The sequence below is a fragment of the Ursus arctos genome, unplaced genomic scaffold (assembly GCF_023065955.2).
Source record: "Ursus arctos isolate Adak ecotype North America unplaced genomic scaffold, UrsArc2.0 scaffold_28, whole genome shotgun sequence".
Taxonomy (NCBI): domain Eukaryota; kingdom Metazoa; phylum Chordata; class Mammalia; order Carnivora; family Ursidae; genus Ursus; species Ursus arctos.
The window spans coordinates 12,019,115-12,037,854 of record NW_026622963.1 but is presented as its reverse complement, the minus strand read 5'-3'; the positions used below and the strand labels follow the sequence as shown (position 1 = coordinate 12,037,854).

The 18,740-nt window shown below is 45.5% G+C and overlaps 1 protein-coding gene across 14 annotated transcripts in view; it reads right to left on the bottom strand.

Moving 5' to 3' along the window:
- SCAPER (S-phase cyclin A associated protein in the ER) overlaps window positions 1-18,740 on the bottom strand; it is a 522,862-nt gene that overhangs the window by 15,454 nt on the left and 488,668 nt on the right. For all 14 annotated transcript variants that reach the window (XM_057303865.1, XM_048221477.2, XM_048221494.2 and 11 more), the window contains one exon: window positions 15,120-15,269. In XM_057303865.1, coding sequence (XP_057159848.1) covers window positions 15,120-15,269 — 150 coding nt within the window. The remainder of the gene's footprint in view (window positions 1-15,119; window positions 15,270-18,740) is intronic.

Genomic DNA, 18,740 nt, shown 5'->3' with positions numbered 1-18,740 from the left:
TTCTGTTTTAGCTACTTGTACTCTATGAATCCTGATGATTTTGCTAGGATCTAAGAGTGATCTGGAATTTCCCCTTTATTTAGGAGGAATTCCATCAATGGTTTTAGAAATCTCTGCATTTTGTTATTTATTTATTTATCCTCAGAATGCCTGCTGGCAAGTTTCTAAATACTTACATGTCCTCAGGACCCCAGCCCTGTGTCTGCCATGGACCAGAAGACAGAACCATACACATGGCCCTGCCTGGCTCCAGGCACACGAACACTTGTTTAGGCAAAGAACAGATGTAAATCCCCAGTTTTCAAGAGTCTCAAGGCTGTAAGCTCTGTAGGGACAGGGGCTATGTCCCTTTTATTCACTGCTATGTCCCTAACACCTGGTATGGTGCCTAGCACAGTGTCTGACAAATAACAGGTGCTTCTAACTAGCAGGGGAGTGAATGAATGAGGGCTGAGCTTTGGCTCCTAAACCCAATTCCAGGGCCACATCAGGGCCCTGGGCTTACTCAGGTCAGAGCTTCAAGGGCCTCAGGGGACACCATCTTTGGATGCACAAGTGGACTGGGTATTCTGGCTGGCACCCTAGGGAACTCAGCAGCCTCCTGGCAAAACAGTCCAGAGAGTAGGGGTAGCTTGGGGCAGGGGCAGCCGCTTTCAGCAAGCCCCGTGAGCTGGTCAAACCGAAGGCCAAGCCAGTTCTGTCGGTCAGTGTGGTAGGGTGAGTGGAGTACACACTCACACAGACATGTGTACAAATAGTTAAATCTCACCAAGCAAATTCTTTATGCCTAAGAATTCTTGTTTTGCTTTTTTCCTTTTCTTGTCAGAGACAAGATGTCCTCAACAGAGGGGCAAAAATAGGTGTCTAGACATCTAAATTCATTAAAAGAGACAGCAGAGAGAGTCTGTAAATCATTGGAACAAAGAATATTTTTTCTAGCAAACCAGAAACAAAGTAGTTGTTACATTCCTCTCCATAACACTGGTCCTGCTACAATGCTGGAGTGAAGAGGCAGCAGCCACGGAGGCCAGGCCAAGCCGCTCTGCCCACATGGCTCTTGACCAGTCTTATCGTACCTGAAGCCCGGGCCCGGGATAGAAACAATGTGACAGGAGGGGCCTTGAGGCCAGTGACCTCTATGAATCATAGAAAGAAAATGGCACGCCCCAAACAAATACACCTTGTTTCTCTAACCTGATGCCTTGTGGGTAGAGTAAGGAGGTTATAGAAGCAGCTTTATTTAAATATCACAGGAGAAAAATTTGAAGAGTCTGTCCACAGACATAAGCCAATCAAATTCAGAGCAGAGAAACACAGAGAGTCCCTTGGTTAGCGCTGCAAACAAGTTTCTCTCCTCCCAGACTTGCTCCTGCCATAAAATAGATTTCTAGGCGGAGATTAAATGCAGGTCTTGGCAGACTGCGTGGGAGGTAGGCCCTGTAAGCATGAGCCTTCTTCCTGGTGGTCTCAGGGATTCGTTGCTGTCAGGCAGCAGCACAGCGTCAACGAGGAAGGAGAGTGAGGGAGGGAGGGAAAAGGGAGGAAAGCAGCCAGGGTCAGGAGGCGAGGCTAAAGCCAGTAGTTGGGGGTGTGGCCTCTCACAAGTTTTGGAGAGCACGTGATCCTATGCAAACAAGGGTTTCCTCTTGTAGTAAGGGGTGAGTGGCTGTCCTCCTGTGTCCCTCCAGGGAAACTGGGAAGGCCCCTGACTTGCTGTTCTCTGCTTCCTCAGGGAGATGGGCTATGTGCTGGTTACCACCAGCAGAAGGATGCCAAAGAGGCGTCAGGGCAGGCTACGTCCTCGACCAACACTGTGCTCCCACAGTGGAGAATAACACTTCAGAACCAGGGCCACCTGCTCCGTCCTGAGGCTCCAGCACAAAAATCCTGAGGCCTGTCTTCCTATTCCCCACCAACTGGAGTGACTCTGAGACATAGTTTGAACGTATCATCTCCTGCTAGTATTGTTTAGGGCGTCTCATCGTCTCCTAGAGGTGAAATTCCCAAGGCCTTGATCTACACACAGGTCCCTTCCTGACCTGGGCCCGGCGCTGCGCCACTCGAAGCTCGTCCTCTTTCCCCCACCTCTAAAGCTCCAGTCAGAGTAAAGAGCCTGCTGTTCCCTGAACCTGCCAGGCTATTCTACATCTCAGCGTCTTCGGTTGTGCTCTTTTCTATGCCTCCAATGTCTTTTCTACCTGCTACCAAGTATCTCTTCCAGTTTCAGATATCAGCCAAAGCACCACCGCCACCATGAACTATCTCCAGCAGAGTCCGGTTTGCTTATGGTCCCCTCTCTTACCTCCCAGAATGTCAGCAACTGGAGGGCAGGGACTTTGTCTATTTTGTTTCCCACTGCATCCTGGTGTCCAGAGCAGTGCCTGGACCACTGCAGGCACCTGTTAAATGTTTGCTGAAGGAAGGACAAGGAAGGACTGAGTCTCTGCACTGATGGCACTGCTCCTAGGCTGTGGGTCCCAACGGGCAAGATCTGGGTTGTACTCATTTCTGCATCTCCCAGAGGCTGGGCATTTAGCAAAAGTGGACATGCGAGAGAGGGAATGAGTGATGAGTACTCATGGGGACACAGAGCTCACAGTTCTGGCATATCCCCAAGAATAAGTCACCTCCAGCGTTCTGTTCTGTGTTAGAGCCTCTTTTTCCTTCTTTCATGTTGTCCGTGAGAAGAGTTACCTTTCAAATGAGGCATGTTCTAAATTCCCCTTCAAGCAGCACAAGAAGGTTGGGCTAGATTATCTTACACACTTGGCTAACCCTAAAAGTCATGGCTGCTAAACTGTCAGGGCCTATACTCAAAAGTGCTGCTCCACTTCAATTTGTGTTTGAGAAAGAAGCTTGTCTAGAGAGCACAGACCTTGGAAATAATACAGACTCATCCTATCATCGTACGTTTGAGGGACTCCTTTATTTTGGACTTTCTGTTTATTTGCATTATCTACCACAGGATGGGGGGAGGGGCAGAGGGGGAAGGCTGGTCACAGAAAGCCTTAGGTAGTGTGTCAGGAGGCTTGATTCCAGTGCCTTTGAGCAGGTCCTTCTCCTCTTTGGCAATGAGGGGAGTTGGACTAAATCGTCTCTGAAGACCTGTAAACTTGCAGAAATAATAAAATCCTGTGCTATGCATATTCACACACGAGCACCTTACCCTGCTTGGACCTGCACAGATATTACATTTAAATATGGTAAAAAAAAAAAAAACTTACTATTTTTTTTCTTAAGAATGAATAAAAGAGTCACCATACGAAACATGCTGCCCACAAATTCTCAACTAGTAGCTGTTCCGATTGTCTAAAGCAGCTTCTTTAAGACGAGAACTTATAATTACACCGCACACAGACACACATAGTACTGGCAAGATTATGTCCATCACAGACCAACGGGACGTGTGTGTGAGGCAGGTGGATACGTAATGCATTTAATCATGCCTTAAAACACAAATATTCCAAGTGGGCTTTGGATCACCGCTGCGAGGAGAACGTGGGTCAAACCTCGGGTGGCATGAGAAGAGCAGGGTTAATACATGCGGAGCGTAGGCTAATAGATTTTCTGGTCACGTCCTGGCAGCGGTCAGAGAGCGTGCATGCATTCCATGGAGCATTTATGGGCTCACTCGCACTAGTCTATGACAATTTTATTTAATCATAAAAATATAATAGTAGTCAAATCTTTTTGTAGTTTCAGTTTACTGCTTTTTCGAGTGAAATAAATGGTCTCTCAGATTTCTTTTGCTTTCATCTCGCTGCTCTAAGTACAGTAGGATAAGGTTCCAATTAAGACCCATTAAATGTTCACATTGATTCATGTGAGCCATTTTCCAGTTTCTTTTCCTAACACAATCTCAATGCACCTCTGAGTTATCTCTGTGGTGTGTTTTCAGTTTAGCAGTTGCCCGTACAAAAGAGAATTATTTGGGTGTGAGGTCTCCCTTCCTCCTACTTCTCCAGCCCAAAGTGGTGAGTGGAGATTCTCCTTCAGTGCCCTCCAGACAAGCATATGTTTATCACCTGTCAGGTATGTCCAACTGAACAAGGCATGCCCCTCGGGGGAGGGAGCTGGCAGCTGGCCAGAGCCAGACTGACCCTCCCAACCCCCCGGCAGATATGCCAGAGCAGTGCACTGAGCCCAGATATCTACAAGAGGATCCCCTGGTGCTTCTACATCTTTGGGGTCCACAGAGGAACCCTGTAGTCAGGGGACACACAGAGCTTTCTCCAGCTTCTCACTGGGTGGGACACATACTCAGACAGCAGAGATGGCCCATCTAGGGCGATATCAAGTGTCAGGGCTGAGTGCATACCCCGTGGCTTCTTCCACTAAGAACAGGGAATCTGGAGGCAGACAATGAACGTTTCAACAACATCACCGTTACCATCGGCTCTGGCCCAGGGAACGTGCTCATCACTGTGCACATGGTCTGACTTGACACAACAACGCCGTCAGTGTTCTCGGGGTATCCCCATTTGACAGACGAGGAAACGGGCTTATGCAGGACCGCAGAGCTAGTAAGTGGTACGGCTGGGACCAGAACTTAGGTCGCCAGGCTCCAGAGTGCGTGCTCCTTTTAACCAGCTGTCAAAACATACTACCGATGCCTCAAAGCAGGGGCCAGCGCATGCGCTGCTGCCACGACGGGGCTCACACCCCAGGCTCTCTGACGCGGTGTGTGGCATCCGATGGCCATTTAATAATGCCTTAAAAAGGGACTACTTTACTACTACTTTACTAATAATGCCACTAAAGGGACATGTTCCCAAAGGAACTGCATGTGAAGAGATTTAAGAAAAATATTTAAAGATGCCCTCAGGAAACGTGTTATTAAAATGAATGAATGGTACGATAGTTTGGGAGTCTTTAAGTACAGATCTTCCTGCAGTGTGCTTTCTTAGAGTGGGGCATACCTGTCAAAAAACTTTAACCCAAATCCTAAGTCAGAGTAGATCTGCCATGACGATGCCACCAACTTGATGAGCAAAGACCCCACAGGCATCCACTGTCATAGCTGAGAGTTCAGTCTGAGTCCTGAGTAATAAGGATGACATTTACTCTCCCCAACAGCCCTCTGAGTTAGGACTTGTCTCTACGCTGTAGTTAGGGAGAGTGACACTCAGGAGAGCCTGCCTATGTTTATCATCCGAGGGAAGAGAGGGGCTGGGATATGATCCTAAATCCTCCCCCAAAGCTTTCTCTCACATACCACTGTTTTCTCAAATAGAGTATTTGCCAAATCTTTAAACACAGTCGTTTTCTTTGGATCTCAGAACTACTGGTTCCAGCAAAAACGAAACTAAGTTCCTCTTAGAATAAATTAGAAGACAAATAATCCACGGTGAAAAAGAAATGGCTCTTCAATTTTTAGCTAAAAGTCAGGTCAGGAGGTTTGGTCAGTGAAACAGAAGTATTGTATCTTTCAAAATCTGGGACCATTTTAACCTTTTCTGCAATATTATGCCTAAGGAGAGATGTATCATCGCAACGCCCAATCACTCATTAAACAAATGTTTATTAGGTAATTGCTATGTGTCAGGCACTGCTGTAGGACTGGAGACAAAGACTCTGCTCTCAAGGTACTTCCATTCTAGTGGGATGGGGTGGGGATGGGAGTGGGGATGGGGAGACAGACGAAAGAAATATACGGCAGGAAGGCAATAAGTAGATAAAGAAAAATAAAGTAAGGTAAAGGGGAAACAGTAACCATGGGGCTTATCTACTGTTTTAGATACTGTGGTAGGGGAAGGCCAGATAACATGACATCTGAGAAGAAAATCTGGAAGCCTCTCCAAACCATGCTGATTTCTGAGGGAAAAGTATCCGAGGTAGAAAGCAGCAAGGACAAAGGCTTGAGGTGTGTTTGTGGAACAGCAAAGAGACCAGCTGTGGCCAGAGTGGATAGTTGTGAATGCTCTACTTAGAAATGAAAATGATTAAATTTACTTATGTTGGTCTGGCCGTGAATTCACACTTCATCTCGGAATTATATATCCATCCCCTATCGGAGTAGGAAGGGCTCTTTGGAGCACCTGGCCTCTTTCTACAGACTGGAAAGTGAAGCCCAGAGAGGGGTGGCGACTTGCCCAGGATCACTCAGCTGTAGCTGCCCTCACTGCCGCACCAGCGTTCGTTCTGGGTCATGGGCTTTCCGGGACTCACAAGGGTCTTGATAGAATTTCCTATCTCAGGAGAGGGGTTTTCTTTGTGATTATACTCTAATTCTTTATAATCTGTCTTGGTGATTTGTGAAAAAGGTCCCTCGGTGACTGAAGACCGAACTGGAGGCAGGCCCAGAAAAATGAGATCTACCACTGGTCAGGAGTTAAACCTGGTAAGACATTCCTTCTGGCATCATTTTCTTATGCACATTTGATGTCCCAACAGAGGACTAACAGGTTTGTGCACACAGCTGTCCTGGTAATATTCATCCTGTTCAGAGGGTCTGGGTGCGGGTACTTTGGGAAGAGGGTGCCGACGGTTTATTTCTGGCTTCCGTAGTGTGTCTCCACAGCTCTGCCTCATCTTGGGATGGAACCCAGAAGGGAATGATTAGCTTCGTGTCACCCTGCGGTTTAACTAAACTAGCCTTCAGAATGACCCTACTCCCGCTCCTGGTATCACAACCATGCTGAAGGGGCTTAGTGGGTTCCCGACTTTTTATAGTCCCACTGAGATGAAGCTATAGTTAGCTTTCAACTTCAAAGTTTTAATGTTAGATTTCAATACAGTTATTTTACAGGAATGTTCTGTATCTGAGTGCCTCAAAAATGAGAACCTGAGAAAACTGGTCAAGGAAGGACAGTTTATCTGTAGGATTCTGTTTTTTTCAGATCACTGTGTCAGAATTATGAATTTAGCCCACTGCTGAAGCAGGTGTATTATTTAGTGCTGCGAAGATGTGGTTAACAGGGCAAGCAGGGATAGCAACGGCTCCTTTCATGAGCATTCACTGCGGGTCAGGCCCTATGCTGTCTCACCCAATTCGCACAACAAACTGGGAAGCAGTGGTGACACCTCCATTTTACAGATGACAAAACTGAGGCTCAGCGGTCAGTAACTTGCCCAAAGTCATCGTGCTAGCATAGAGCAGGATAGGATTTCCAAGCCAGTTGACTTTATAGCCTATGCTCTTACCTTCTATGACATCTGACTTTTAGAACCACTGGAGATCGAGTTCAAAACCTCAGCTGCGGACTGACGATGTGAATCCATTCAGGTACCACCCTAACTACTGCTGCATCGACCACAAGCAGGAGGATCTGTGCGAACTGCAAGTGTTACAAATTAGGAAGCAATCCCACACAAAGGGGGAAGAATGCTCCTTTCTCAGTTACCCAGGGCAAGGATCCGTGGCCAGGGCTAGTGCTGAGTGGTGAAAGTGGCCATCCGAGGGCTCTGCAGGGGCTGCCGTCTGCTCCGGCTGCCCACCCTGCGAAGGCAGCCAGGCGGTTCCTTGCAAGCCCTCAGGTGCTCTACCTGGTGTGAGCATGTGGTGCTCAAACCACCCTCGTGTTGGAAAATTCATCCAAAGAGATGAGGTTAGAGGGCTTCAGAGGGGAGGGGAGTGGGGGAATGGGATGGACTGGTGATGGGTAGTAAGGAGGGCACGTATTGCATGGTGCACTGGGTGTTACACGCAAGTAATGAATCATCGAACTTTACATCAGAAACCAGGGATGTACTGTATGGTGACTAACACAATATAATAAAAAAACATTAAAAAAAAGGTGCCTTTTATTTGGCTTCTGTGAAATTGGTGACTTTTAATATAATCAGCCCAAACTGCTAACTGGCAAATTTCTCCATTCTAATACTAGCCAGATCACTCACTACAAGTGTTAAATGTTTAGACAGGCAGAAGTTATGTATAGTTAGGAAGGTTACTGTTCTCTTTTTGGGGAAAAAAACCCCCACATTTTTCTTTGGTACTATAATAAAGAAGTAACTCCAAAATGGTTATATTGTTGAAATTGTTAAGCTTTCCTTAGACATGATACATTTTCATTTTATGACAGGAACTGCATCTGTCACACAAAGAAAGAGGATACAGAAGGCTGAATGCTTGTGTGACAGCTAAAGGAGGCGCTGCCAACACAGGGAGAACAGGAAGGCCTCAAACGCTGGCGTTTCTGCCCGGAGCCCCCACAGCCGACTCCATTCATGGGCTCGCATGGGGCCGGGGAGTTTACCAAATGGGTGTGACCTAGCCCCATCTGCCTTTGAGAAAAACAAAGACTGAAGTTAAGAATGTTTGAGTAGGAATTAGGCCCCTTCTGAAAGTTCTCAAAGCTGAAACGGAGCTCTGGAGAACTGCCACTCTGAAGACATCACTCCGCTTCCCTCCCCCACGGATGGTGTGCCACTAGGAAAGTGCCCTGTTTCTGTTTTCAGGGGAACGTCTGAGGCGAGCACAATAGATACATTTCAGATGTGTTTCGTCAATTAGCGTTTAGGTTTTCCTACTAAGACATCAGATTACAAAAGACCTGGGAAATGCATGTCACCCAGCTCAGGCAGAATCTAGTCTCAAAGGCTTCACTGTCCCGCTTACTCGCCTGTTCTGATCTCCCCAGAAGCGGCGCAGCTTCTCGAACAGTGCAGGGCAGATGACTGTGTGATCTGCAAGGCCTTCTCTCGGGAAGCTGGCTGGGGGAGGGGGGCCACACGGATCCTTCCTTTCACCTGCCACAAGAGACTCTGGCTCTGAGAGCTGGGATCTATGGGGTCTTTCCAAATGAAAACGTCACTAACTAAAATGAATATGCAAAGGTGCTTATTCCCAATACGGTAATATGCAGGCAGTCAAATAATCTGTCATTCGAGTTAATTTAATTATCAGACCACATTTAATTATTCAATATAAAATGTAAATAAAGTGAAGGGCTGACAGCACATACTAATTATGTTCGTTATAATAATTAAATGGGAAGGGCTTTAGAAAGAGTCATGAAATTGCCATAAAATATAAGGAAGTTTTTGATTAAAAAAACATTTTAATTAGAAACTGCAGCCCGATAGGAAAGAGATGATTGGTTTCATCAAGAATGGGGTATCATATTTATTATCCAGGTTTCTCTTCTCAAGTCATCTTTGGTATCAGGGGGGCTCAGTCTTTCCAGCTAATAGACTAAATGGTGGCAAATAAAAAGTGCCAATCCTTTATGCAAAGCAGTTGCCTAATAAAACAGCCTTAGGCTGTTCAAAAATCTCCTGTCTTATAAAGACACAAGCTGTTTCCCCAGGAGGAAACAGAGGATCCACTGCAGACAAACAGGCCCCGCAAATTAACATGACTTCTGACTAATGATGCAGAAGCATTAAATGAATTGAGCGTCATAATTTCTCCCCTGAAATTCCTCTGATTTAGAGAACATGGCATCAGGTTAAACACATTCGCTTCATAAGGACAGAGGGGAGGTGGAAAGGGCACTGACTGGCCTGCCAGTTGTGAGGGGGGACGTGCCGGTTCTTGCCTGGCAAGTCCTTTCCTTCCTCCAGCCTCAGTTGCTCCACCTGTAGCTCGACGCAGCTGGACTAGCTATTTCAGAGCCCTTCGGGGAAGGCTCCACGAATCTGCGACGAGAGCTGGGAGGGGAGCTTGAAGCTGTATTGACCACATCCCCTCAGAAAACACTCACTTGGCAAATTAGTGGGTTTTGGGGGGGGGGATTAGAAAGGAAATTTAATAAAACAGGTTTTTAGAATGAAATAAACGATCATCTTTTTAGTTACAGAAAACTCCCCGATTCTCCTGGGACAGGCGCAGCTGTCCTCGGAAGCTCGAGGCTGTCTGCCCCGCGGCCCGAGCCGTGCAGCTGGGTGCCACGGAGCCCAGCCGCGAGCTGGGGTGCACTAGGCTTCGCCGCAGCTGAGACAGCTGTGGCTACAGGCGGCGCCGCAGAGCCGGGCGCCGGACAGCCCACCTGTCAGCCCCCGCTCGTCCGCGTCTGTCCGCGGAGCTCCTCTGCTCACATGCCGGAGTCACGGTATTTTCAGCTTCCAAGGACGAGCTGCCATGGAGGCGGCTAATGAAGCCATCTGCGCTGACAGAATCTGGAGCAGGGCAAGGAGCACCCCAAACACCACAGAATGGCTTGGTCTCCCAGGAGACCAAAATGCTGGTCTGTCTGTGGTTCTAAACTTAGCCCTTAAAATATCACAGATTCATGGAACTCACAAGGGAGATCATCTAGAACAATCCACTTCTTTAAAAAAAAAATTTTTTTTAAATTGCAGTAAAATATATATAACATAAAACTTACCATTTTTACCATTTTTAGGCCTACAATCCAGTGGCATTAAGTACACTCCCAGTATCACACAACCATTACCACCATCACTTCCAGAACCAACATATCTCTTTGTACAGTCAAAATGCTCAAGCCTCAAGAGGGAAAATGATTTAAGATCACACAGCTTGGGGTGCCTGGGTGGCTAAGTGGGTTAAGTGTCTGACTCTTGATTTTGGCTCAGGTCATGATCTCAGGTTTGTGAGATCGAGCCCTGCATCAGGCTCTGTGCTGGGCATGGAGCCTGCTTAAGATTCTCCCTCTTCCTCCCCCTCCCCACTGGGATCTCTCCCTCCCTCTCAAAAAAAAAAAAAAAAAAAAGATCACACAGCTTGTGGCAGAGATGGGGTTAGAACTCAGGCCTTCCATTTGTTAGACTGTAGTCAATTTCATGCTGATAAAACACACTCATTTATACCTTCCCAGGATCTTTATAAGTTTCCTTAATAAGGAACATCGATATGTCCCAGAAGCTCCCCAATGAGCCTTCAGAGTTGCAGAACAGCAGCTTCTCAATGTATTGTCTTGGTAAATGGGCATTATTTTCTGTACCCCAACCCCTGCCAAGATACACATTAGAGATCCCCAAGAGATGGGGTCTGTGACACGTGTGATTTTCTTAAGCAACATGAAATGAAATGAAAGGTACACTGAGTTGGACTCTGCAAGACCTGGGTTCTAGTGTTGGCGTTTTAGTGATTCTTCATGTCATGTCCGGGGTCTTACTTCACCTCTTCAAATCCTGGTGCCTTGCTTTGTGAGGCAAAAATACACCTGGTACTTCTAGCCTCGCTGAAGTGCTCATGAGGTACAAAAGTCAACAGGTGGGAAGAACAGTACCAACAATTCTCCAAATATCAGGGGTTATGCTTAGAAACAGCATCTCCATAAGGTGCAGTGTCTCAGTGTTTGACAATTACTACTATTTCTGATCTCTCCTCTACTTTTCATCATATTCTTTCTTCTCATAGATTGTTGCAATTCATCAACTGCCTGGGGCTGAACTGACTTCTCTGATCTTGTCTCCAGTCAGAAGTGGATGTCCAGTTTAGTCTTCAATCTTTCTGGAAGGCAGGTGTCAAAAATGGGGGATCTGGCTTTTTTCCCTTTTCTAACTTCTTCCTCATAGTGAGCTCCACTTTCGACAATTATCTCCATATCCCTGCTGCATTTTCTTCCCCAGCTGACAAGCCACAGCACACCTGTCTCCTGCCTGTGCCACCCGGTACTCTCTCTGCCTGCTTCCTCTTGTCCCAGTGTGCCCACTCACTGCTCTGCCACCTGGTCCAAGTCACAGCTTCCATGCCATCTCCAAATACCAGTTCCCTTGACCTCATTTCCCATTCATTCTGGTAGGCCCGCAAGAAGCTTAGGGGGTATGCTTGATCTACTGGACAGGACCAGTCTGTGATCTGGCAGCGGCAGAAAAACTCTCTGAAATCCCACACAATTCTGAGTTCAGTAAATTCATCACAAAAGAGTTGGCTTAAGCAAAAGTTTCAAATCACCCCCAAACAAGGATGTGCTGAAGGAGCTGAACTCTTGCTAAGTAACTGTAACATAGCAAAATACTATCACACACACAAATTACCTCTTTACAAGTGCAGCAGAGAGCATCATGATATATGATGAACAACTTTAGTACAAAGCAGGAAATGGTCTGGTAAACCATGGGCTGTCTACATAAGATAAAGCCATGCAGCCAATAAAAATGATATTCACACAGTGTGTGTCAACTGTACTTGAATAAAAAAAGATACTCACAAAGAATGATTTTGATATACAGATGGCGACTGACTTACAATGGTTCAACTTACAATTTTTCAACTTTATGAAAGCAATACACATTCAGTAGAAACTGTACTTTAAATTTTGATCTTTTCCCAGGCTAGTGATATGATACTTTCTGGAGATGCTGGGCGGCGGCAGCTCCCAGCCAGCACCGCCCCTCCTCAGCCTCCAGTCAACCATGATCATGACGGTAAACAACTGATAGACGTAACAACCATTCTGTACTCAGAAACCACTCTGTTTTTCACTTTCACTACAGTATTCAATGAACTAAATGAGACATTCAACGCTTTAGAAAATAGGCTTTGTGTTAGATGACTTTACCCAACTGTAGGTTATTGTAAGTGTTCTGAGCATGCTGAAGGTAGGTGAAGTGTGTCGAGTGCATTTTCCACTGAAGATTCTTCCTTTCTTTCTTTTCTTTTCTTTTCTTTCTTTCTTTCTTTCTTTCTTTCTTTCTTTCTTTCTTTCTTTCTTTCTCTTTCTTTTTTTCTTTCTTTCTTTCTTTTCTTTCTTTCTCTTCCTTCCTTTCCTTTCCTTTCCTTCCTCCTTTCCTTTCCCTTTTTAAAAGATTTTTATTTATTTATTTGACTGAGAGAGACAGCCAGCGAGAGAGGGAACACAAGCAGGGGGAGTGGGAGAGGAAGAAGCAGGCTCCTATCGGAGGAGCCTGATGTGGGACTCGATCCCAGAACGCCGGGATCACGCCCTGAGCCGAAGCCAGACGCTTAATGACTGCGCCACCCAGGTGCCCCTCACTGAAGATACTTTCAACTTATGATGGGTTTATCGGGACATAACCCCAGTGTAAGTAGAGGAAGACCTGTAATGTTAAGTGTATAAACTGGGACTTAAGTGTATGCACGGTATGATGTCAGCTGTGTAAAATATTCACAGAGGGATGGTGGCGTGTGAGACAGTGAAGGTCGTCATAAGGCACAAACTTCCAGTCACAAGATAAACAGTTCTGGGGATGTAATGTACAGCACGATGACTAGTACTGTATCATACATCTGAAAGTTGCTAAGATAGCAGATCTTAAACATCTGTAACTTTGTGAGGTGATGGATGCTCACTAAACTTACTATGGTAATGATTTTGTATAATATGCATATATCAAATTATCGGTTTGCACACTAAAATGAAGAGTTATATGTCCATTATATCTCAACAAAACTGGAAAAATATTCATAGAAAAGGGACTGAAAGGGAACTTGCCAAAATGGTAACAGTGGCTATCTCAGGACTATCAGGAATAACTGTGGTTCCATCTTCTTCTCTACACTTGCCTTTTTCATGATGAGTAAGGAACACATTTGTAATGAGAAAAATAAAAACAAACTTCTTAAGGAAAATAAAATGCAATTTAGTAGGCTGAATGAATACACATGAAGAAAAGAAAATCACACAGATTTCCCTCAGCTTTCCTTGCCTGAGCAACTTGTAAGAGACTCATGAACCTGCTGGGCCTGGTGCATGAAAAGGACAAAGCACCAGTACCTGGGGGTGCTAGCAAGGGGAGAGCATGGCCAGTACGCTTCTGCGGCACGTTGAGGGGTGGTGGTGGCTGCCCTCCTGGCAACGGTGTCTGAAAAAGGGAAACTTTTCCATGTATGACACTTGTTCCGGAAAGGGTCCACATTTTCTGTATTTTAATCATGGAAATCCTTCTAGAATGGACTGCATGTTCCTCAACCTTCTTAAAAGGGAATTCAGAGAACATACATTTTGCCTCCATGCTCATTCAGAGTTAGCACTGAGGACATTAAGAATCTTGGAACTAAAATACAGGGTTTAGTGTCCCTTTGAACCCAGATGACTGCAATTTCTGAGTTTGGGGCCCTGCCTTATTTTTTTTTCTTTCCTCTTTTTCCTTATCAGGTAGACAGTTTCGGCTCCTCACCTTGTACTTGGCTCTGTCGCTCTAACCAACTCCTAGGTCCTAGTCCAGTTTGCTGTAGGCGGAATAGATCTAATAAGCACGATTGTTAGAGATTTGCCTAAATTAAAACTTCTTAAGGTTTGAGTGAGGATTAAGCGTTGTCCAGAGCCCTTTTTTTTTCTTTTCTTCTTTTTTTAAAAAAGATTTTATTTATTTATTTGACAGAGAGAGAGACAGCCAGCGAGAGAGGGAACACAAGCAGGGGGAGTGGGAGAGAAGCAGGCTCCCAGCAGAGCAAGGGAGCCCGATGCTGGGCTCAATCCCAGGACTCTGGGATCACGCCCTGAGCTGAAGGCAGACGCTTAAGGACTGAGCCACCCAGGTGCCCCCAGAGGCCTTCTTCTCAGCTATCATCCATACAGTTAAGGTTGCAGAAGGTTTTAGATAAATGAGGATGTCAGGAACTACTATTTGATGTTAGTTATGCCATTATTCTGGTTTTAAAAATAAAGAGAAATAAAGTACTCATTATTATTATTATTGTTGTTATATTTTTTTACAAAATTGGTAACATAGTCTTCCTAACTTCTTAAAGCAGCAGAACCCTATTTACAAATGAACCTTGCCTGGAAACCACATCATCCAAATAGTTGAAAGAAAAACTACTCTGGGTGACTCAAAGGGGAGAAGCCCAAGTCCTGCCTTCTCAGGCCCCCCTCCGACACCACCTAGCAGCCCCTAAGCACCTAGGCGGAAGCCAAACGCCAAGAGCAGCTTCGGAAAGCACGTGACTCTAATACTACCTGCAAAGTGCCCCAGGCTGAGAGATGCAGTCCACCTCACCAAAACAAAACGAAGATATGGACAGAACATCAGAACCGACGTGGTAAGGGTGTGATGCTTCTGTGCAGTGAACGTTTCATTAGAAATATTTACTTTTTGTAGCTCTAAGAGGAGGTCTTGGTGCTAATCTAGTGCTGATCACATCTCTTCGGATAGAATAAGTCAGAGACCTGTCCCTGGAGCCTGGTTAAAGGGCCTCACGCAGGACAGATGCGTTCCAGCAGGCTGGCCTGCCTTTTCTCACTCCACTACCTCACACTCCCAGTGTTGGCGAGCAGTCTCAGGAAGCGTCCGGGGCCTCCTACCTGGTTATCCGGGTGGTTGACGGTGAAGTAGCCCACACAGACGATGACCTCATGAAGGAGGCTTTCACAGGAGACTTGGCTGCAGTGGCCCAGTAGAGAGCTGGCGATGTGCCGGAATGCAAGGGACAAGCCCTCTGCCCCTACAATAGACTGACAACGACAAGGAGCAGTTAGAACTCCTCAGCCCGGGGAGAGGCAGGGTAGCAAATCACAAAGCAAGACTGGACCCTGTGCACTTTCTGCTCTGGTGCTGGAAAAGCACGGGAAATTTCTAGAGCACTATGTTTCAGAGTTCAGTTCGGGGACTCCTGCTGTAATACATGACCATAATAAATGCAACGCTTAACCTGGAAAGAGACATGGAGACATCCTCTTACTATGTGGATCAAGACACGATCTACCTAAAGCATGGTTATTTAGTCCATCTGGAGTAAGTAATTTCCTCTCATCGTACAAATAGTCTCACTGTAGAAAATTTGGAAAAATATAAAATACTAGGATTCTGTGAATCTACCATTTAGCTAGCTTCAAATACTTTTTATTTTTTTCTGAAGGGGAAAATATTTTCTTGAACACAGGGACGAAAACACAATTCTAATTACTGATGTTCAAATAGGAAAGCAATATAAATAACAACTGGTTAGTATTCAAATAAACAGCTCTAGAAACCCAACGTTCCCAAAAGAATGTAAAAAAACCAACACCCTGCCTCCCCCCAATAAAAACAAACCACGAAGCCCCCTCAACTGTGAGGCTTCTGGGATCCTTTCTCCAGACAGGCAAAGGGCTGTTGTTGGTGGGCGACGCGGGAGGAGAGCCTCACTCTGCCTGTGCAGCCTGAAGCTTCTATTTAATAAACATGTCAAACAGACAGAGCGACAGGAGGGCAAAGGGGAGAGGCAATACACTCGCAGCCGACGCTGGAATGAAGCCCCGCTGCCGGCCTGTGGGAAAAGGCAGCGTTCTAAACTCATCTCTTGATTTGAGGTCTTGGTGGGCTTGAACCACGGCAGATACGTTGCAGCCTGGAAGTTGCAATGAATTCACTTTGCCTAACGGTGGTGAAACACAGTCCTGTGAGTGAGTATTGCTGAAATAAAATCACCACTAAATTTTAAGAGTCTCAGTTTCATTGCCAGGAGACAAAATGTTTTTCAAGCCCCAAAGAGGCTTCACAAGAGCTTTGTTCCTTTAAATCAAGTAGTGACACCTTCTCAGCTCAGCCCTTATTTAATTAGTTGTGTCCAGCATGCTGTGACCCAGTACCCTCTGTTTAACCTTCACTGATAAGAGCAGGTCAAGGGGCATGTAAGTTTGAATATAAAAATTAAACCAATTTTTCAAGGAAACTATATTTCCTTTTTAGCCAGAATTAATTGCCAAGTCAGTACATTGATTTGTTTCTTGAGACCACCTTCAATTGTAAAATCTGTCAAAGTCTATGCGATATACAATATCTGGGATCTCAAGGCCATCTGTGCCAATATGAATTCACAGCGAAATCAGACTCTTTGCTGAAGGGGGAAAAATATTTTGACAGCCTTATTAGTATACAATGAAATGGAACAAGCTAAGAAAATATTCTAATGGATAACCTTTTGTTACTACTACATGATGGGTTCCCACATGAACAGAACACACGGGTTTATGGCTTCACAGAAGTGTGGAGGGGCACTGGGGAATGCTGCATTCAAAAGTCAACTTTCTTTCTTTTTTTTTTTTTAAGATTTTATTTATTTATTCGACAGAGAGAGAGACAGCCAGCGAGAGAGGGAACACAAGCAGGGGGAGTGGGAGAGGAAGAAGCAGGCTCCCAGCGGAGGAGCCTGATGTGGGGCTCGATCCCCTAACGCCAGGATCACGCCCTGGGTCGAACGCAGACTCTTAACGGCTGTGCCACCCAGGCGCCCCCAAAAGTCAACTTTCTGAATCAACATCTGCAAAAACACTTTGAGGGCCTACTGTGCTAGCTAGCACAGTGCTTCTATATAATCTCATTTAAGCCTCAAACTTGTGAGGTAGGTTTTTTTTTTTTTTAAACATTTTATTTATTTATTTGACAGAGAGAGACAGCCAGCGAGAGAGAGAACACAAGCAGGGGGAGTGGGAGAGGAAGAAGCAGGCTCCCAGCGGAGCAGGGAGCCCGATGCGGGGCTCGATCACAAGACCCTGGGATCACGCCCTGGGCCGAAGGCAGATGCTTAACGACTGAGCCACCCAGGCGCCCCGTGAGGTAGGTGTTTTTAGTCTATTTTACAGATGAGAAACTGAGTTCGAATGACTTGTCTGAGGTCATAAAACTTGGTAGTATAATGGCTCAAAGTCACATCAGTCTGACTCCAGACCCACAGGTTTGATGAGGATGCCCATTACAGCTCTGCACTCTTGTGATGCATTGGTCCTCAAATGGGTCAACATGTCTTACATCTTCTTATTTAACTCTTTCGCAGGTCAGACCATTTATCTCATTTCGATTTCATTCTTCAGTTCCTTTGATCTTCTCAGGCAATTCATAAATTGTCTCCCAGATTTTTCTGAGTTAGACCACTGCTGTACCTAAAATCTCTTTTCCGGTCTTCTATAAACACAGTTCCCAACATCTCATTTTTGAATTGTCTTGATGAGCCAGAACATGAGTTTCTCTGACCATATTTATCATGACAGTACTTTTCTCCCAAAGTCACCCGTTGCTTTATATGCAGGTACCGTATATTCGTACTGTATTTACTTGAGCGTTCCATGCTAGGTCAGATGTTCCTCTACATCGATGACCCCGTATGGACATTTTACTTTGGCTGCTAAACAGAGTGCAGTGGTTCAAAAACATGCCTATACATCTTTGACAGTCCTCCCTCTGAGAGGTGGGGTCTATGCTTTCTCCCCTTGAATCTGGAAGGCTTACGACTGATTTAGCCAAGAGGATGGTTGATATGTAGCTATAGGACTTGTAAGGCAGGGTCATAAAAAGCCATGCAGTTTCTGTTTCTTTTGGAACACTTGTTTTCTGAAGCTTCCTCTTGGGACACTCATTCAGAACCCCAGACACCATGATGTTTTAAGCCCAAGTCACACAGAAAAGCCATACATAGCATCTTTGGCCAATGGTCCTTGGTGAACCTAGACTTTTAAGTCATCCCAGGCATCAAACAGGAGAGTGAAGGAGCCTCCAGATAATTTTAGCTGCCAGCTATCTCTGTCAACCTGTCCCTCCATTCCTCCACTTGCTGTTTGAGGCTCTTGGCCGAAACCCTATGTCATGGAGCAGTGATAAGCCACCCCTACCTGAATTCTGGGCCCACAGAATCTGTGATCATAATAAAGTGGTTATTGTCTACTAATTTTTTTTTAATGTATAAAAGTAAATGGAACAATAAGGTAATCGTTGGTAGCTGTATTAGAGCCCTGATGCTAGAAATTCTGGGTGCCCACATATGCTGATGAGGAGTAAGAAAAAATGTGTTGGACCTTGAATATTGAAAGTATGGCAGTCGGGAGGAAGGTTCCTGCAGGCCTTCCTGGCCCACTCACTTGTTAAGGGGAAAAGAGTACCTCGGAATAATGTCTGGGGAGAGAATGAGAAACAGTTATGGCCAAATTGACGAGGATAAAACAGGAGAGTCA